The 21,733-nt window shown below is 43.7% G+C and overlaps 1 protein-coding gene across 1 annotated transcript; it reads right to left on the reverse strand.

Moving 5' to 3' along the window:
* Window positions 1-724: 724 nt before the first annotated feature.
* Window positions 725-2,896, reverse strand: LOC308057964 (ankyrin repeat domain-containing protein 26-like; the record flags this gene model as incomplete). The annotated part of the gene is made up of 3 exons (XM_080411971.1): window positions 2,484-2,896; window positions 1,928-2,062; window positions 725-859 (listed from the first exon to the last, which is right to left on the reverse strand). The coding sequence occupies exons 1-3, from the start codon at window positions 2,634-2,636 to the stop codon at window positions 725-727; spliced, it is 423 nt and encodes a 140-aa protein (XP_080268097.1). The 5' UTR covers window positions 2,637-2,896.
* Window positions 2,897-21,733: the final 18,837 nt, after the last annotated feature.

Here is a 21,733-nt window from a genome sequence, read left to right on the forward strand (position 1 = left end):
TTACCCCTAAGAGCTACATCAGTATTACAGTCGCCTACTACTGTGACCATAGAAGGAACATCAAAAACCAGCCAAATAATTTCAGAAATACAGCCAAGAAAAAAGTAGTCAAAATCAACAACATGAAAAGAAGTATAAAGAAAGAATAAAGGTTACAAAAGAAAAACCACCACAATAACCCAAACAAAATAAAGCTCACCTTTGTTCTTAATCTGCCAATTTCATTGACCATTTTCTTCACTTCTCCCTGCAAATTAAGCTGGGACAGTCCCCCTCTCGCCTCATACACCCTTAGTTCCTTCGTAGCTCTGCTCAGCAGCCTCTTCAACCTGCACAGCAAACTAGTCATGAAAACAATGAAGCAAAAAGAAACAAAACTGGACTTTTTCACATACTCTCATGTAAACAGCACAGACACAGCTTGCTTTATCTTTAATGTACTTGACGCACCAGGAATTACCAGGAAAAAACAGTATTCCTGTGCCACATACACTTGGAGAGTCCAGATTTCACCTGAAAAGAGGAATGAAAGACTCCCTTTTTCCCAGGAGAACTGCAGGGCAACCTGCATCTGCAGTTGTTTTGGCAGCTATTGAAAACCAGGGGCTGGTGTACAGAAGTACCTTGCAAGAACTAACACGAGGCTGGCATCTGCTCACAGTTAGGTACACCTATTTTTACACTAAAGTTTAATAAAACATGACTCCTACGCAGGGATACCTCTTCACCACGCTAAAAAGCCGTACCTCTTACAGTCTTTCTGCAGATCGAGGTTTCTTTTCATTACTTGGGCCAGACGTAGTTCAACTGGGCGTTTCAACTCTACCAGCTTCTTCACTTCCTTTCTTTCACTCTCGCACTTTCAAAAGAGAAAAGAAAGATATATCACGCACACAGAGCACAGGAAAAATACCTACGTACAGTCTGTGCATCTAGCGCTCTCCACAGAGAAGCTGCTGGACATCTCTATCCGTTAGCCACGTTCCACAGAATGCCATGGGACGGAATTCCCGAGGCTATTCCATCCATCACTTCAGGTTTCACATCAAACAGACCAATATGTAACTACAGAAACAGATGCCCTCGCCTGAAGCAAAGGCCATCCTCTTCTAGACATAACAGGTGGAAAAGATGCTGGAGAACACTTTTGGCAGTGCCTCTGCTCATAGTAGGGATTATGTAGGTATGCACTTCATGGGAGAACATCAATCCATCCAAAGCTTTCATGGGATCTTCCACCAACCAGCAGGCAGGGGCTTGTGGAGGAATCTGATCTTTTGGAGTTCTTCAACATTTTATTCCCCTCGGCCATTACCTCCACCTCTTCTGTGTGGGCATTTACTTAGCCACATGATGGTTTTCCTCCTCTTGGTGTTTTCTCAGCCACACCAGAGGAGAGCTGGCAGCTGTTTTGACTTTGTTCTTCCATTTTCCCTCTACAGAAAAGGAGAAAAGGGGAAGGCTGCCCCTTGGCAACTGGCAGGCGCTGCTTGTTTCCCAAGCACTCGTTCATTTACCCAGCATTCCTTCAGTATGTTTTTCTGCAAGGCTTTTAAGCTCCCGCTACGCTGAAAACATACAGCAGCTCCTCCATACACGCACTGGAAACATAAACCTGCCTAGAAACCAAGGGGTCAGAAGATGACCACACAAAATCCAAGGAAGAACTGGGAACTGTGGCCTTGCTCGATGTGCTCAACTGATAGCAAACCACACTGGGAACTCTTCCCAACAGAGCCACTCCAGAACTTACACAAAGATACCCATCTAGCTTTTATTTGCTTCCTCCGTGACCCCCAAACGATAAGGTACTCGCAGCCTGAATGGCAGGGATAACAGAAAGCAATGATATGTAAGAACCTGACCAGAAGGTGCATGTGGTTCTCCTGGGTATTGCCTCGGTGCCCGGAGAATTTTCTGGGCTCACCTGTTGCAACAGTTCAGCCTTCTCCTCGTCCAGCTGAGCAACGCGCTCTTCAAGGTGGGATCTTGACTTCAAGTGCTCCTCCCACGTGCTGTGCAAGTCCTTGGATGTCAGAGCCAGCATGTTCTGCTTCTGCGTCTGTGAAGGCAACAGTGGCAGAAGAAAAAGTAAGGTGGCCGGAAAAGACAAGAGCGCAGGAGAATGCAGTAACTTACACAGAAACAGGCCTAAGCTCTCCTCCACCCATCCAAGACCTATGGCCAAGGTTGATGTGGAGTGTAAAACACACCTTAGGAACCATAACCAAGAACAGCAGCTGGAGCTGGTGGGAAGAAGGAATACTCTAGAAGCGACAGGATGAGGTTACAACTTTGGGGGATAAGATGACATGCACACACACACAAAATCACCCTACAGCTTTCCTGCAAAGCTCCTCTGGTTCCCTCTATACTTCAGTTTTCGTAAGAACACTGCAAAAGGTGGTGCAAAAGGACAACATTCGCTCCTACTTTCAACAGCTACACTCAGATTTATTCATATAGTTACAGACATTAAGTACCTTAGTTTTCAACTTTCTTTCCAACTCCTTTTGCAAGCGCAGCTTGTCTCTCTCCAGGTCACTGTGGTAGCGTGTAGTAACTTCAAGTGAAGCTTCTGGCATAGATTGCTTTTTAGGTGCATCAGCAAGCTCCTGCTGCAGTTGTCCAAACATGCCCTAATGAAACAGTTAAATTAGCATGAAGAAAGTTCTAAGAACATGAAATACGCCTTTAACTTATTTTATTATACAATTAGACCTGTCTAGATTGAACCCAAAAGTATGAAATTTTGCCTGCCAGCAGCAGGCATCTGCATGGATGATGACCTCTCGTCATCTTTCTCAGCTGAGAACCTTTGACTATCAGCAGCTGTTCACGAGGATTTCTGTTTCCTAACACATAAAAAAGGCTCAGGTATCGTTCTTCCTTGAACAATACACAGGAACACACTGCAATCAGGTATTTTTTTCCTGACAAAACCCAAAGAAATCTGTTGTGATCTAAGAGCCACAGTTTGACTGCAAATATTACTCTGGTGACTGAAGGCAGGACTTTGTGTTAGATTGTTCTTTCTTCTGTTTCTTCACTATACAAATACAATTAAATGAATACAAATATCTGAAAGCTCCTTTGAGATACACTTTAAGGGTATGTTGAATCACATCCTCTTGTAGTCTTCTTACTCAGCTCGTTTTAGAAGTACTGATAGATTAGGTTTACAAAAATCTGCATAGCTCATATATATATATAGCTATATACATATACACACACTCTCTCACATGATCTTCAAAAGGAACCCATTATTTTGGTAGTAAGAATACAAAGCAAGTCACAGTTTACAATGATTGACAGTACTGCTGGAGTGTGGCTACACATCATAAAAGGGAAAGCTTAAGGTCACCGTCTGACATGAACTTTGAGGAACAGGTAGGCCCCTCAGAACCCTCAAAACACATACAGAAATCAACAGCTGGACATTACTAATACTCTTCACTCTTGATAGCAGCTTACAGAGAACCTATTTTTTCCCCTCTATAGAAGCTTCATATAAATCTATCCCCAACCACTTCACTTCTCTGTACCTTCATTTCTCAGCCCTCGTGTATTGGATGGTTCCTCCTTTTATACCACTCTCATTCATGTCATCAGTGCAATACTTACATCAACACCATCAAATACTTAAGACTATTCTATAGGGCATAACATGGACTAAGGAAAATAGATGAAAAAAAGTTCTAGAGAAGAATCACCTTTCTTGATCAAAGCTTAGACTTGGATACCTTTTTTCTGTTCTCTGCTTAGATCTGAGGACTAATATCCCCGTTGCCAAAACTTTCCGCAATTCCGAGAGGAACATAACAAACCAGAACAAATCAGTATTCTTTGGTCCCATGCATATAACTTACACCGGATACATTGTAGGAACAAACTAATTTCAAGAATGGACAAACTTTAAATTGTTCTTTCTACGCATATACTTTACCTGTCTTTCTACTACGTCAGTCTCATATTTAAAGACTTGTTCCCTTAAATCAGTGCACTTGGCATTTAAATCCTTGTTTCGCTCTTCTATTAGATAAACTTGCTTTTCTGTATCAGCTCTAAGTTTGCTGAAAATGTCATTAAAACAGTGCTGCACATAATCCACTATTTTTTCTTTCATGATCCTCTTGTTCTGCATCTCTTCCCATTGCTGATGGAGTAAAAAGGTTTTCACTCTGGAGCTGGGCCAATCGCTCCTGCAAGGACTCCTGTTTTATTACAGGTTTGCTTACTGGATCTTTCTCAAGTTGTCAAGCATGATCACATTCCTTTGCCCGACACTGGCCTTGACTTAATTCTTTTTTGCCATTTCTAAAAGCAAAGCTTTTTCTCTGAGCATTTGCTTCAACTGGTGAAGCTCATTTTCTAGCCTATTAGCTTTGCTTTTAGCTTTACACAGCTGCAGAGACAAGCTCTTGTTGGTTTCTTGCACGCCAGAGAGGTCACGATGGAGCTCGACTTGCAAGCAAAGGCATTCATCACGTTCTCTGTGAAATCTTCGTTCAGCATTGCTTTTTGATGACAAATGAAGTTCAAGTTCTTGAACTGCAGCGTTCAGGGAGGAACGAAATGATTCAATTTCTGTCTCTAGTCTGTCTTTGCTTTTGTTTGTCTGCTCAAGTTTGGAAGTCAGCACTGCAGATTCTGTCTTTAGTAAGTCCAGCTCCGTGTTGAACTGAAAAAACATTTGTCTTAACGCTTCCTTGTTCAGTTTAAGTTCCTTTTTGAGAGCTTCATTTTTTTCTTTCAAGGTCTCATTTTCCTTTAAATATTTTCCTTCTTCCTCCTGGTGCCTAAGTCTTACTTGAGTGAGTTCTAGCCTTAGCATAGCAATCTCATCTTGTAGTAACTGATTCTTGTACAACAGATCCTGTTCTCTGTCAGTGCTGGATTCCTGAAGGACAGGGAACATGAATAAAGAGCCAATTGGGAAATGAATCTACAAAAAACCTGCAGCAATAAACTGCATTTTAACATTTCTAGTACTAAAGCATGACTTCAAAGATGAAGTTTCAGGCAATAAGCTACTCTGTGAACCCATGCACATGTACAACGTACGTACACAACGGAAGTGCAACATATCCTTAAAACCTAAATGAACATCCCAAATATACAGTTACGTTTTTTTCCCCCCTTAAACCAGCAACCAAAGCTTTTAAAATGACAGCGCTTTCTTGTATGTGCATGCCTTTATAATACTGCCTTTAAGGTTGAATTAGTTGTGCTACAGATCTGGTAAACACAAGGCCAGAAAGGGTATTTTCCTTCTCAAATGTCTTCTGAACACTTATCCTTTTGTGTTACTGGAAGTTAGCTATAAAACTCAATCACCCCCGGAATGCAATAGTCCTGTATATTTCCTCTTTATTGTATGTATAACTTTTTTCCACTTAAACACATTCACCCTACATTTACTGGGCAGCACAGCCAAGAACAAAAAGGCTTCCAGGCACTGCACATTCTTTAGGAAATTCAGTAAACTCTTTTCAAGATCTTTTTTAATACAGTGTTTATGATTGCTTTTTCTCCTCCAGTTACTCTAACTCTTACAGAGAGTTGAATTCATTGCTGATATTCGATCATAAAATTTTAGTTATGTGGAGGTGGAAAAGAAAGGCATACTTGAAGTAAGTTCAATAAGGGAATAACTAATTTAAAAAAAAAAAAAAAAAGCAATGGAAACACAAACACTGTCAAACAACTTTCTTCCTGGTCAACCTTGCCATAGGTAGCTAGGTGTTTCACTGCTAGAAAGCCTAAAAAGTGATGACGAAATGTCTGTGAAATGACAAATAACAGATAGGTTAAGAAACGGTGTAAACAGTGTCTTCTATTAGTTTCCTACTTGCACAAGTAATTCAGGTACATACAGGAGTGATGCTGCTTTCCAGAACTTTTAGACATAAGAGAAAACAAGAAAGGTATTTACCCAGATAAGTTACACTGGTAAACAGTAAATAAACCATCAAGAAACAGAAAAAGTTATGTAAGATTTATTATGACTTTAAAACAAACATGGTGAAATTTAATTTATTATTAGAAAAAAAAATCTGCTTACCTCTGATTTTTTTCCTATAGATCTTCTTGTCCCTTCTTCTAGTTCCATTTGTCTCCCAAGGTGGTTGTTCAAAATTCCTTCTTGAAGGGCTCTGGCCCTCTTTTCCTAAGAGAGCTGTCTCTGTGTTTCATCACGTTCCTCTTCAACCTACAGTAATACAATAAAACTGCTTGCATCTGAAGAAAAAACAGAGCTAGCAATACATCTTCCCATTCTCCCTTGCATACTTGAAAACATTTTTGATTCCCCACCGTTATGATAATCCACCTATAAATAAATAAATTTAAATTTTCTTATGAAAATTTAAGAAGGCGAAATACAGGATGTTTTGTAGTAATTCAAAAAAACGTAAGGCTTTGCCTGAAATACAAATGAAACCTCAATTTTGAAAAAGGAAAAAAGGAATAATAAACTGCAAAGCAAAAAAAAAAAAAAAACCAGCCCAATTGTGAACCAACTGTACCCTACTGTTCTCAAAACCTGACAATTGTTATCCAACGCCTCTTCCGTGAACAAAGCGCCTCCTTCTCTAGGCATACTGGAATACAATTGAAAAGAAGCAGAAAATAAGACAAAGACTTTAATTCATTATTTAATATACCTGTTTCAAGAGCTTTCTCAGTGTTCTTAACTCCATTTCTAAATTCCTAGAGTGTAACTCAAGTTTCTGTTTCTCCTCCATCTCTTTACAATATTGATCTTCTTTCCTTCGGAGGTCTTCTCTCATTTTCTCACACAGCACTTCTACTCTGAGCCTCTTTTCTTCTTGTTGTTTCAAAGAACATCTGGGATTTAACGGAGGATTTGAGAAACAAAAGCACTGATATAAAAGTAGATATTCCAACATGATGAACTTGCAGAGACAACTCAAACCATAAAAAATGTTAAATGTTTTCAGAGTTCATATTTTTACTGTACTTTTCAACTTTTTAAAGAATTCTAACTTCATTCCGTTGTGCATGGTATCAGTTGTACAAGATAGAGAAAAAAAACTTTGGGTGATTTATCCGTTATTTGTAAGTTTGTATAGGGAAACACACACCAGTGTGCACACTAGAAAAATAAAATTAAAAAAACCCATCTTCATATTACAGCCATTTTGTTGAAAAAGGAGTTTGTTGTCTCATCAGATCAAAGCATCGTAAACTTACTATGGTTAGTATACATTTTCTTAGTATACTTAGCATTGCCTACATATTACGGATTCAGTGACCAGAAGTAATACTGGTGAATCAGCACGCCACTTACCTATGGCAGACCCGACAATTTTTCAGCAGCCTTCTGTAAGTCTAAAACAACTGCTGCCCACAGGCAGAACAAGCAGCTTCTGTTTACTCAAGAAGGATGTCAGTGTTCAAAACCAGATTCAGAAATGCATGGGGTTTAAGCTGAATACGATTAAAAACAGTTTTAAACCTCAGTTGGATCTACCTCTGGGAGAAACTACAGCAATTTCATTTTGAAGCTGACTTACAAGGAAAGCCTTATGGAAGGTCAGCTTCTTTACCAACTGAAACAATCAGCAATGAGCACTGACATGGTAAAAAACGGTCCATGGTGTGCCCACGGTACCCAAACAAGAAAGCAGCTTTGCGTTTGATCATTATTTTGACTATTTTTTCCCATATACTCACAATAGTGGACAAAAAAAAAAAATTAAAAAAAATCAAGTGTCAACCTAAGGGAAGAACTGCCAATTGAAAGCCTGCTTTAGAAATTCCGCAAAACAAGAATCAACCACCACTAAAATTACTTGAAAGACTGACAGAAACATTTGTATTTGAATGGCGTATATTGCAAGGAGAAAGCTTTACATGTAATTTCTAGTGTAATTTCGCAAAAAGTGTAACTTTTGAAAGTATAAATTTAACGCTGCTTGGAGAATTCACTTAGAATGAAAATACTACTTCTTTATACTTGACAGATGTTTGAGGATTTTGAACACCTGCTGAAGTCAAACCCAGGCCAAGCTGGGACCGGCCTCTCTTCCTCGTACCCCCCTCCCCCGCGCTGGGAGGCCCAACTCCCCCAGGCCCAGCTCCCGCAGCCTCCCCTCACAGGGCTGGTGCTCCTGCCCCCGGGCCAGCCCGGCATCTCCCTGCCGACCTCACACGGACTGGGCAAGATCTCCTGGGCTGGGCGGGCAAACACCGGGCCCCGGGCTCGAGACACAGCTCAGCAAGCCCTGCGGAGGGGTGGGCACTCACTGCCCCCAGTGCCCTGGCACTGCTGCCCTCCATACAGCCCAGGCCGCTGCGGGCCGCCCCAGCTGCCAGCTCACGGTGGCTCCTGCTGAGCTCGCTCTCTGCCTGGGCCGCTCCCCAGCCACGCCGTCCCACCGGGGATCACCACAAGGAGATCTCCCCTCCCAGGCCAGGGCTCTGCAGTTGTCCTTGCTGAACTGCCTACGGTGCCTGCTGGCCACCCCTGTCTGACGTGATGTCAACAGCGATGAGAAACCTCACGCCTCCGGGTCTAGCTCAGGAGTGTGGGGAAAGGGGCAATCCCAAACTTGACCTTTCCAACAAACAAACAGGTAAGCAAACAAATGCTCTAAGCTCTGGTTTGACTTGCACTGGGTGGAGTTACCAGAAACCCTAGTATTATAGGCCAACTGAAGCCGCAAGGACAAAATGAAAAAAAAAAAACCACCACCCAACCATCTCTCAAATCTCTCTTATAAATCTGATTTCCCCATACACACTCTCTTGCTCTTTTCTTGCTAGAAAACAAAGTTAGAACAACATCCAGAAGACTGTACATGGAGCTGGTATCCGGACGTTTTTCCCCTCTCCCATTATCTACTTCATAGCATAACTGGCCCACGGGATTCAAAAAACCCAAACCCAAAAGACTGGAAACTTCTCATCCTGTTGCCTGCACCATCAGTGTCTTTCGGAACAAAACCACTGACAAGATAATACATTATCAGACCACAATTTACATACTTAAGGCTTTGGATATCCCTTTTCCATTCTGCTGCTTGGTGAGCCAATACGGATTTCAAATCTTGAGTCTTCTCCGCTCTGAACTGTGACTCCTCCCTTTCATCTTCCAATTTCCTTACTTCTCTTGAGAGCGCTTTATACTGATTTTTCTGACGTTCTATTCTCTGTTCATATTCAAGAAGTATGTTTTGCATTTTCAGCAAAGTAGCAGAACCTGTTTTGAGACAGAAAAGACACAAAGCTGCACAAATACTGCCCAATGTATAAGCTGTTCAATGCTTTGCTGCATTAGGTGCAGGTGGCAGGTCTCGGTAGCGGGAAGGTCCCTGTGAGAAGGAGCCAGGGGTCGTCCCGTGCTGGACATGGACGGTTTCGATGGACCCACCGCAGGGCACAGCTGAGCCTCTCAGCCGTGCTGGCAGCTCCTCAGGAAAAACAAACGTAGGAAAGGGTGAAACCACCACACGGGCAGAGAAGGGGAAAAGCATGTGAAAACCAGCCCCGCAAACGAACACCCAGGTCAGCGAAGGAGGAGGGAGAGGTGCTGCTCCAGGTGCCAGAGCAGAGATTCCCCTGCAGCCCCTGAGAGAACCATGCTGGAGCAGATACCCACAGCGCAGTGCTGCGCAGGACCCCGTGCCAGAGCAGGCGGATCCTTCCCGAAGGACCTGCGACCCATGGAGGGCCCAGGCTGGAGGAGATTTTCCCCAAAGGACTGCAGCCTGGGGGAGGACTCACACTGGAGCAGGGAAAAGGGACGAGGAAGGAGCAGCAGAGAGAAACTGCTACGTCCCGACTGCAGACCGCAGCCTCCCCGTGCTGCCTGGGGAGGTGGCAGGGAAGGAGCGCAGCAGAGCTTGAGCAGGGGGGGTGCCGACGTGTCCTTCTCAGGTTTGGGGTCTTTGTTTCTCACTATCCAAATGTATTTTAATCGGTGGAGTCTGTTTTGCCAGTGACAGTCACTGGGAAGTGACAGCCCTGCCTTCACACTGACCCACAGGCTTTTTCACCCCGTTTCGTCAATGAGGGGCAGTGGCAGCACTGGGCGGGGAGTTTGGCCTTCAGCCAAGGTTAACACTTGCCTAATGAAATTTTAGCATAGTTTAAGAGCCCTAGTAAGTGATGCTTATGTTTATATAATGCCTTGTGCATATATGCAAGCATCTTATGACAGTTGAAATTTGTTATATATATGTACTTATTATTTTTAAGCAAAGCCATTATTTTGCTGTACTCTTTCTCATTAGCTGTTGAGGGGTGTGCTGGTTGTGGCTGGGATAGTGTTAATTTTCTTCACAGTCGCTGGTACAGGGCCATGTTTTACAGCTGTGCCGCAAACAGGGTTGGTAGCACGGGGATGTGTTCCTTATGGCCCAGCAGCGCTCACACAGAGCCAAGGCCTTTTCTGCTCCTCACCCCACCCCACCAGCCAGCAGGCTGGGGGTACGCAAGGAGCCGGGCCGGGACACAGCTGGGACAGCTGACCCCAGCTGACCCAAGGGATGTGCCATGCCACACGGCATCATGCTCAGCATATAAAGCTGGGGGAGGACGAAGGAAGGGAGGGACATCCAGAGTGATGGCACTTTGTCTTCCCAAGTATTTGTTATGCGTGACGGAGCCCTGCTGTCCTGGAGATGGCTGAACACCCGCCTGCCCATGGGACGTGCTGGATGAATTCCTTGCTTTGCTTTGCTTGCGTGCGTGGCTTTTGCTATTAAACTGTTTTCATGCCGACCCATGAGTTTTCTCACTTTTCCCTTTCCGATGCTCTCCCCCACCCCACTGGGGTGGAACAAGTGAGTGGCTGTGTGGTGCTTAGGTGTTTAGGTGTGGCTGGGCTTAAACCACATCAAGGGGATATAAAGAAGAAAAAGCTCTTGCTGACTTTTGATGACCGCATTAGAAGGAGCTGAACTGTACTTTGCAAGAAACTGCTTCTCCAGCTCTGACTAGACAGAGAACCAATGATAACGTAAGGCACGTCGGCTGGCAATGCAGGCAACATCTCAGGTTAAGTGACAGTTTCACAGCTTTTGAGGGGGATCTCTAGTCACAAAGAGATACTATATCAAAATATGAAATTAACATACTTTGGAGTGCATACAAAGAAATCATGTTTTAAGGGGAACTTGTAACAGCTGAAGACAGAGACTTGAAAACATACCCATATGAACCACACTAAGCTCTTCCAACAGCAGCATAGTCTCCTTGTAGGTTGAAGCTTGTAACCGGACATCCTCTGAAGGTGGGTCAGATGAGTGAGTTAAACCAGGGTCATCAGTTACTTCCACTGGTATGCTGACCTACAAAAAATACAGTACTTTCTGTAATTCCACTGTCTAGTATTACAGACCATTACAAATGCAGGAATGATTCATTCTCTCCTTCACAGCCCACAGATTTGTCTCAAATACAATAAAGCTGCATACCAGCAGCAATTTGTACATCTGGTTGATCACTACATAAACACTGCTCCCATCTAAGTGATTAAAAGCTGATAGAGACTGTTTATCAAGAAACTAGTTTTACAGTACCTCGTTCCTTTCACTCCTGGTTGTTGCTGCAGGTCTAGAAAACAAGAAATATATTTCAGTACTGAAATGCTTACTTTGCATTATGAATAATACCTACAGTTGCTTTGAAAACTTAATTGCAGAACTGAATTAAACTAAAATCTGGTATAGTAACTTTGCTAGATATAGTTCAAGACTGAAACAATTATTGTGTGCTATTAATGTCTACTGGAAGGCTAATTTTTCCGCAAGATATTAAGCAAATAGTTGAAATAACTGTTCCCTAAACTTCACGCAAAGTGACAGAAATCTTACAGCTACAGACATGTAGCTATACGCTTACGTGCATTCCCTGTTTAATACCAGGGGTTTAGCTCTCTTCAGTACCGAGAATCCTTCTCCTACAGGTCAATGAACTGTAATTTTGGATTCTCTGGTGTCCTGGGTCTGGCTGGGACGCAGTTTATTTTCTTCACAGCAGCCCACACAGGGCTGTGTGTTAGATTTCTGACCAAAACAGTGTTGATAACACACCAGATTTTTAGCTAGGGCTGAACAGTGTCAACAACTTCTCTTTCTCACTTTGCCACAACCCACACAAGTAAGTTCAGGGTGGGCAAGAAGTCAGGAGGGTACACAGCTGCAAGAGAAAAGGTGGAGCGGGGAGCAGGGCAAAAAATCCTGAGATACCTGCAGTGAAAAAACTGAGATACCTCACCCTTTTTAAACACATGAAATACTTCTATGCCTGTGCACACACACTCATGTAATTAATCAGAATTCGTGCACGTGACCTTATTGTTGACTTGGCCAGCATGTTCAAAAGCACTCTAAACAGAAGTGAAGTGTTTGTCAACACAAAGCGCATCAGGTAGTCACAGGAAAGAACAAGAAAGAACAAGAAAGAACATCAGGTGGTCACACGAAAGAACAAGAATCTTCATATGCATCAGGTTTACAAAAAACCTTAAACACACAACAAAACCCCAAACTTGCCTCTAGCTCTCAGGCCAATTTTTATCATTAAGTGAGTTTTATTTTCAACATTCCTTATATGCATACCTTCCTTCATCCTCAGATGTTTCACTGGAAGTGCTATCATCCGGTACTTGACCATGATTGCCACTGGAAGAGCTCATCTGCTGATGAGCCTTCTGCTTTGAAGGCTGTCTTTTACTTTCCTTTGCACCTTTGGCATTCAGGGCAATTTTACTGCATTACACAGAAAGAAAGAAAAAAAACAAAACACCAAGTGAGTAGGTTTATAAAAAAATATTTCTGTGAAACAGACATACTTAAGATGATGTCCAGAAACAACCGAGACAAAAAATAGCTATGATAAAATCACAGACTTGACTGTAAAGATCGTGGAATATGCCCAAGTATTTAAAACCCTTCCCCTAGAGTGAGGGGGACACGTGGAATCTGAGCTGGATCCAGGTTAAGCTGGACTATATCCAACAGCCACGTTACAGAAAGCATCTAGAGCAGAGATTCCTTTGAAGGACAGACAGAAAAAGCTCCTGCTTAGGTCTGCATAAAAATACGTGTGCCTTCTTTAGACTTTTGAGATTGGTTTGGTAATATCATCTTTTCCCCTCTCCCGACAAAGGGCATATTAACTTAATGAAAAGGAAAACACCAACTGCACGGAGATCACTAAAATCACCTAGAAAAGGGAGTAGTAGCAAACCCCAAGTTCCTACTTTTCTTTTCTAGGTGGCCATTTCCTACAAAAATAACTGCTTTTTCCAGTCTTCAGTTCTGGTTTTGAAGATGCATTTTACCTCAGTGTTGACATGGAAATCACAGGAATTTAGGTGGGCGTTTTCTTTTGTTTTCCCCTTTTCTTTTTTTAGAGCAGGCAATAAATTTGAACCTCCATCGTGCGCTTCATTTTGTCTAAAAAGAATTTTTCTTCATTTTTTGAGAAGCAGTGGACTACTCACTATGGCTTTCACCACTGAGGAAACTACTTCAACTACCACAGTATCAGAAAACCTAAGACACTTACATAGTACTACAAATAAGAGCTAGAGATTATTTCCTTAGCTTACCCTTTCATTGGCATTTTAATCAATTTTGAGCTCTCCCCAGATGAAAAACTCTTTTTGTCTTTTTCTTCTATCGTGTTTTCATTCTCCATTTTCAAACAGTCATTCTTCCTTACAGTAATCTTTTGTTTCATTTGCCGATTAGTGATGTTATTTAATTTATCCACACATTCCTGTTTTGCCACGGCCTGCACTTTTGAACATCTTTGTTTGCTTTTTTCCTTCTTAACCTATAAAAACAAAGTTAAGCTTCACGTATTTCTAGAAGACAGAAACACCACATCCAAGATTGATTAATTCAGAGTTTACCCCTGAAATAATATAAAATGATCTTTTTTTTAATTCATAGAGAAGCATTTTCACAAAACTACACTACAAAGTGTATTATGCCATTGAAAGTACTTTGAATTCACTCATGATGCAAGACATAACAAAAATACAGCCCTTAGAAAGAAAACAATAGTGTCTCTTAAAACATGAACAAGAAAAAAGTGAAAACAGTACTGATGGACAAAGCGTTAGGAGGACTGCACAATGTTCGTTGTAACACCACCAGAAAAAAATCAAGCAGTTCGCGAACAAGGGGAGGAAAGAAAAAAAGATCCCAAACCCACAAACACAACTGGTTTCACAGGAAAGAGGAATTTTAGTGAAAGGCAATGAAGAAACACCATGCAGATATCACAGCACATGAATTATTAGTCAGGACCCTGTTCAGAAGCTATTTTCATTCTTTGATTCAGAATCAGAACCGATAGAGTTCTATGGATTTCTTTTTATGGCAATGAAGAGATAACTACTTGCACTGGAACCATTTAACCTATTGTTAAACTGGAACAATAATGCATTCTGTTTTCCAAAAATGGGGAAAAAAGACAACTCTGCACTGCCCTCTTTATTCACAAGTCACCTATTTCCATTAGAACAAACCCTAATTTGTAGGAAGCATCTTCCCTTCGTGACCAATAGCTAAAGTGAACAGGAAATACTCTGCCTGGTTCCAGAAGGCTGCAGGTCTCCCTAGGCTCTTTTACACACGCTCCATCGCTGCTATCGCTTCAGCAGCGGTTTTACCTACCAACAGAGACTTCCTTAAAAACATATTCTGACTTTCCTGAACAGTGGATTGTATCTCACAGTTTCATTGATTTGGACAGCAGGATCCTGCAGTTTCCATTGAAGCTAACGAACACTGCGTGCTTTCAAAACCAAGCACATTCAGCACCTCCATCATAACTCTGAATTAGAGCTATTGCCTAAACAACTACATGTTGCACACGCTGCCCGTGCCAACCCTGGCTAGCCCAGCCCTGTTTTACCGATTCATCCAGGCACTTGCATCAGTGCGTCTGACTTGCTGAATTTACACATGAGAAACCAGGCATTTCTGACCAACACCCATGCTCTTTAACTGCACCGGTTATTTTTAAATTAATGACACATTACTAATTAAAGTGACCAAGACAAGTCAGAACTACAGCTTGGTTGTAGTCAAAATCCCATGCACCGCAGATTTTCCCTGAATTTCTTCACAGCATCACCTATGATTGCTGTTGTCAAACACATGACTGCTTCTTTCTTTACCTGCAGAAAGCTTGGCACAACACGTACAATATTGTACAACATACAGCTCCATCTGACAGTCAGACCAGGATGACCTTCCTGCAGTGCAGGCGGGCTGTGTATCTCCAGTAGCACCCACAGCCCCAGCCTGCACTGCTTTAGAGACAGCAAAGATCCGCGCTGATGAGAAACGCTCTCATGCACATGGCATTTCACCTTGTCCACGGATTTGAAACACGGGTTGCTTCGCGAAATTTAGTTGTATGGTTTCGTTCCAAGGCAAACCAGACTGTCCAACAACTTTTGACTTACACTAAAAACCATAAATATTCACCTTCCATATGAACGGATACATGCCAGGATATGTACTGCTGATGAATTTTTTCGCATGTTGCTGGGGAGCAATACCTGCACGTGTTCATCTTTTTGTCCACCTCTACTGGGATTCCTTCTAGCTGGGTACGTTGCATCTCAGGGTTGTATGGAGGGGATTACCTCCAAGCAGCAGGACAGACCACCCCTGTCGCTCCTAAACTGCCTCTGCTGAGCATCTCAGTGCCTCCCACAGTGGTGGCTTGCTCAGGAAGAGGTGGCCTGTGATGGCTCCTCTCCAGTACACATGCCCACAGGACCACCGAGCAAAGGACTATCCCACACCATCCTTCCCCTCTTTGAGAAAGAAAGCACGTACCTATCTATGGCTAATCTCCCTTCTGAAGCAGTACAGCTCAGCTGAGACCTCAGACTGCTTTTCTGCAGCACCTGGGATTCTTACCAAAACTGTCTCCGTGGACTCTACCCGGACTCAGTTTTGTGCAGAGGAGGTATTTACTGCCGCATGCGCAAGAGCAACGGCAAGGGCAGGCAGCGCAGCGATCTCCTGGTACCGAACGTGCTGCTCTGGGACTCCCAAACAGGCGGTCAGTTATATCCCTGGCAAAGTTCTCCAGCAAAGCCACCCCCGATTTGTATCCACCTCAGCTGTACAAACACGGTGTAAACAGACGCGCAGCGGCTCTTTACCTCCAGCACTGTATGTCCCTTTCCTTCCCATGTCACCACCACCTGCAAAAGCGCCCATGGAAATGAGCAAACCCCACCCGCCAGAAGGAGGCAGGGCTTTCAAAGGAAAAGAGGGTATTCAATGGAAGCTGCAGATGTGCCCTGCCTGAAGAAGGCACCACTGGCAACCCCTCCTCTGTGAGAGCTGGGGAGATGCAGAGGGGGAGGAAGGCAGGTGTCGGGGAGTAACTAGAAGCCCTGGTTTGCTACTGCTGCAGTAGCCCTGGCTGCGGGGACAATAGAGCTCTCCATGAAATGACGATCAACCAAAACATTTCAGAGGGGCACAGCAGGGAGCACAAGCTGCTGGGCGTCAGCAAAGGGCTGTGCTCAGCTTTTCTGTGGCACGTTGTCATAGGCAAGGTGAACACGAAGCACAGGGAGGATCTGCAGTTCTACCTGCCTGGCAGGGGTTTGGCCTGAGCTCCCCCTTTGCAAACCAAGTCACCCTCCCACCACACCGCACAATCTCTGCTTAATGTATGTCCCAGCAACTGGGGTACCACATGCAGAGAAATCTGAGAGGTCCCCCCTGGTCACAGCTCTAGTCATCAGTGGTTCCAACAACTTCTGATGCTCAGGGTGTCCCCTGAGCCAGTGGTCCTCCCTCCAGGCGCCCCTCCTCCTCTCCATTTGCCCTGGAGTAGACAACTCAACATCACACCCATTCTGGGAGATTTAAGCCCCAAAGAGCTCAGAACTGCCTGAAGCCAGCACAAAAGCCAATCTTCTGGAGAGAGAGTTGCAGTGTCCTTACACCCTCCCTGTCCTTCCCGTCTAGATCAGAAACCAAACAGGGGAAGCGGTGCACGCAGATACACAGAGAACACTGAATGGGACACACTGGCTCCTCTTCCAACTCCTTTATTGTCTCAAAGGTGATTTCATTCTGTTGGAGGAAAAAGAGAGAAATATGTAGAGTCCCCAGGTTTATCCCTGGTAAGCATTTTCATACGTTTATTTAGTAAAGCAGATTAGATTGATTCCTCAGATATTTTATTTTTTTTTTTGGGGGGGGAGGGGATTATAATGAACTCATTCAGTTTTTAAATCAGGCTTAGGAGCCACGACTCACTGGCTACGAATACATGTACACACATGCGTGTGCAGGACAGCACAGAATACTCTATTTACTCATATGCATCTGAAAATACATTTTTTTTCTATCATTTGTTGTTCTGTGCATCATTTATGGCTGGACTGCATGGACAAGATGGTTTTCTTAATTCTGTGAAAACACTTGCATCTATTGATGCCTGCACCTCTAAACATAGTGATATGGTCATACAGCCAAATTTGCAAAGCGGATTACTGTTCTTACACCATTCTGGGCATAGCAGACATACCCATAGAAACACCCCTAATGGCCTAATGGTCATGCCTATTTACACATTTATTTCTGCTACTTCATCCTCTGTAAAGAACAAGTGCTCCTTTCCTCGACCTGTCTGAGAGAGAAGGGGGTTAAGAGACAGAGTAAAGTTTAACGATTATTATGATAGTCTGCTTAGCTGTTTAGGGTAATGATAGTCTGCTTGGCCGTTTAGGGTAAAGTTTTAACGATTATAATAGTCTGCTTAGCTGTTTGCCAGATCTTACATGGTTTATTTGGGTGTTGTGATAAGGTATACGGGAGTAAAGAGCCTTATGACCATGTAAGTCCAGCTTTATGACCATATAAGTCAAAAGAACAATTACAACCTTGCAAGAACAAGCCAAAGCCAGTTCTGCGGTTTGGACAAAAACCAGGACGTTACTGAGCCTGCGCCAGATGTGGGAGGTCATGAGGAAGACTCGCCTGCCTTCATCCTCAGGACCCCTGACGACCACCACCAGGGAACACTGCGCAAACTCAGTCGAGAAAAAAATACGGAAATGGCTCGCAGAACTAATTTTAATACGAAGCGGGGATAGGTAATGCATATGTATAGGCGCATTACAACACATTATGAATATGTAATGAGATGCCTTATAAAAACAGAGCAAGTTTTCATGTCAGGCGCACACGGTTTTGGCGGGACTACCCCCCGTGCTGCCCAGCGCTGAATAATCATACCTACTTCACAATCTTACTGATTGTGGAGTCTGCTTTCCGCACGTCAGTTCTGGCGAGCCAGCCAGGAGGATCTCCACTCGGCTGCGGGACCGACTGCGGAGCGGATGCTCCTAGGCGCGCCCCGAGCATTTTACTCGGAGTCGTCTCCGCTGCCGGCCGATCACCGCGGGAGTGGACAACAGCCTCTTGAAGCTGCAGATTTAACGGTATGTTTAACGAAGGGACTTAAGCGTACGCACATTCGGGGCTGCTGATAAATCGCGCAGAGACGTCTGGCGTGCAGCATAGTGCCCGTGGGTTGGGTACCTATAGGGTTTGGGACTGCAATTGGGAAACTCGCTGGCCGATAGAGCGGCCGGTAGCGATCTCGGGGATAGATCGACTGAGTTCGAGGTAACCAGGAGAAGCAGGAGAGGGGTAAGCGGACCTCTGGTAATTCACAAAATATTTCCAGCTGCTAAAAGGTTGTTAACTGGAGCGATGCTATGTTAGATTTCTTTTGGTATTGATTTTGGTTATGGCAATAAGGCATTTGGAATAGACTACCGATTTGAATTTGTCGAACCATAGTGTTTGTGTGAAGTGATGTGTGTGTGATTTTCTCTGAGTGCATGGACGTCCGTGAGAGTGGAATTGAGTGAGAATAAGTGAGAGTGTGGCTGACAGGCGTGAAAAGAGAATTTAAAAGTCAGTTTAAATTCCTTAAGAGTATATTGAAAATGGGTAACACCCAAGGAGGGATACTAAAAAAGAGTCCTCTGGGTTGTATACTCGCCCATTGGAAGGATATTGTTGGGAAGGGAAGCACAGAAAGTAAAAAGACCCTCATTAAATATTGTAATCAGTGGTGGCCATTGTATAGGTTAGAGGGCGAAGTTAAGTGGCCATTTAATGGAACATTGGATTATAATACTTTGTTACATGCAGGAGCGGTCCGGAAACTAGGACCATGCGTGGCAATCGGTTAGCTGAGGGGAATGTGCTCGAGCTTGTCTAGACAACAATTAACATGATGAGGCATGTTTGCAGAGCACAGGGGAGTGGGAGATGGATGGCGCCAAGGAAAGGTAACACCTTGCTGTTAATTGATGGCAGTTAACCACCAATCAGGGATTGCCTAGTCTGCAAGGCTTAGCTTCAAGAACCAATCTGTTTCAAACGCGCAGCTTCTGAAAGTCTATAAAACCTCGTGCTTCTGTACAATAAATTGACATTTGCTTGCATCAAGCTGCGTCCCGTCTCTTCATTCGCCGCAAATTGGTGACCCCGACGTGATGCGTTTAAGGATCTGACGTGAAGGGCTCTCGAATCGCCTATCTGAGCGACATGCAGCAAATCCCACAGAACTTTGAATGATCTGCTGAAAGGAAGCAGGAGCCGGCCTGAAATCCCTCCGGAGCTGAGAGGTGAGCTGTGGGAAATCCGTAATGGGGAATCAGGCTTCGTCCCCAGAAAGAGACGTATATGGACTCATGAAGGGTCTTCTAGTCAGATCAGGGAGTCCGTGCCTCAGTCTCCTCAAATGGTGACCCCTACGGTGGTGTTCCGAAGCCTTGGAAGAATAAGGACGGAGCTGGTCGATAAAAAAGACAGCTCGTGAAGAGGGCTGTGTTCCGGAGGAGACGGCTTGGCTGAACGGTCGTCTGGCTGGCTGGACCAGGCGGACAACCTAAACCCCGAGGATAACACCTGTATTCATCGAGACAGGTGAGCAGCCAAGAAACTTTAGAGACTTTGAAAGAATGAAAGTGTGTACATACAGCAGCCGATTGTATGATGCTGCCGCGGAGGGGAGCTCCGTGTCGGGAATGCATTTAGCATCTTGGTGGCAAATTCTGACTACTCTTTGCCAAGTGTGGACTAATTCTACTAACGGTGCTAAACCAGAGGAAGCTGTAAATTCCACCGACAGCGCGACTCTTCTCAAGACACCGTCAGTGATGGCGATTCCGTCCACACCTCCTCTGCCCCCAAAGCTTCTGTCACTGATTGCAGCGACCCTCACAACACAGGACCAAGCACGGGAACAGGACAACTCGGACAATGATTCCATTGACACTGATAAACCTTTTGATCCAGGTCCTATAGATCTGGAAAAGGAGCTAGACCTTTCCCCCACCCCCTTGTCTCTCCTGATGCATTGATTGTATTTTTGGGGAGGGTGAAAGGGAGTCTGAGGGATTGGTGACAGGAATGCAAGTGGGAAACACTTCAGTGATGGGTTTTGGGAGTCGCTATGGCATGTTCAGTATTTTGTCAGACAAATCAACCTGCAGAGTGGCAGCCTGTGCAATACGAGGCTGTTAAAGAGTTAAGCAAAGCAGTGCGGGAAGGGAGGATTCATAATACATTTGCTATGTTCCTTCTTGAAGTGATGGCAGAGCCTTATACACTCACACTGCATGATTGGAAGTCATTGCTTTGTATGGTACTAACTGATACAGTATATGATGTGGTTATCTGATTTTTGTGAGCTATGTGTAGTGGCCTTGACTGAAAACCTTAATCGGGGAATTGCTGTTAACTATGAGCAGTTGGCTGGAGAAATTAATTGTGCCGATTCTGTGACTCAGGCAAGGTATCCCAGGGACAACTGTTTGCAAATGAAGGAATGGCTATTAAGGCAGTCCGGATGCGGGAGTCTTGCCACAGTCTTGCCGGGTCCTAGAGAGTCACTAACTTTAATACTAACTTGATTGATTGGCTTCAGAATATTTTGCAGCAAGTTGAACATCAGGAAGCTCAAGGGTTGCTTTTAAAACAACTAGCTGTGATAATGTCAATGAAAATTGTAAACAGGCAACTTTCACAACCGCAACCCCAACATGTGTCAAATGGTTGTAACGCAGAGCTCACAGCAGACTGTAATTCTCAGGCTGAGTTCTGGAATGCAGCATAACAGATTTTTGCTTCTCTAATCTCTTCTGTAAGAATAGTACACGCTTTTAACTTGCTTAGTAAATTAGGCTGCTAGCTTGCTAAACAAAGTAATACTACAAATACTTTTTTTTTTTTCTGGCTTATTAACAGATGTTGATTCTGTCCATCATACGTTGCTACAGAACCGAGTTGCTATTGATTTTTATTATTAGCACAGGGACACAAGTGTGAAGACTTTGATAGGATGTGTTACGTGAATCTGAGTGATCACTGTGAATTAATTTACAAAAGTATACAAAACTCAAAAGCCTTAAAACAAAGATCTGCAACAGAGCCAGGGGCGGGATGCCTTTGGTCTCTTCTCACGGCTGGGAAACTTTGGGTCATGACTCAAAAGTATTACAGGATTTATTATAATTATCTTTAACCACCTTATTGATGTTTGCCTTATGTCTCCCATACGGGGTTTTTTTTTCTGTATTCAGTGTTTAGTTGACTGTAACATAAAGCAGGTCATGGTCACCCAGCTACACACCCCCTTTGCCTCCTCGCAATTAACAAGCAAAAAAGAGGTTAGAGAATGTCTGAAG

This window comes from Falco punctatus, assembly GCF_963210335.1.
Source record: "Falco punctatus genome assembly, contig: scaffold_27, whole genome shotgun sequence".
Classification (NCBI taxonomy): Eukaryota; Metazoa; Chordata; class Aves; order Falconiformes; family Falconidae; genus Falco; species Falco punctatus.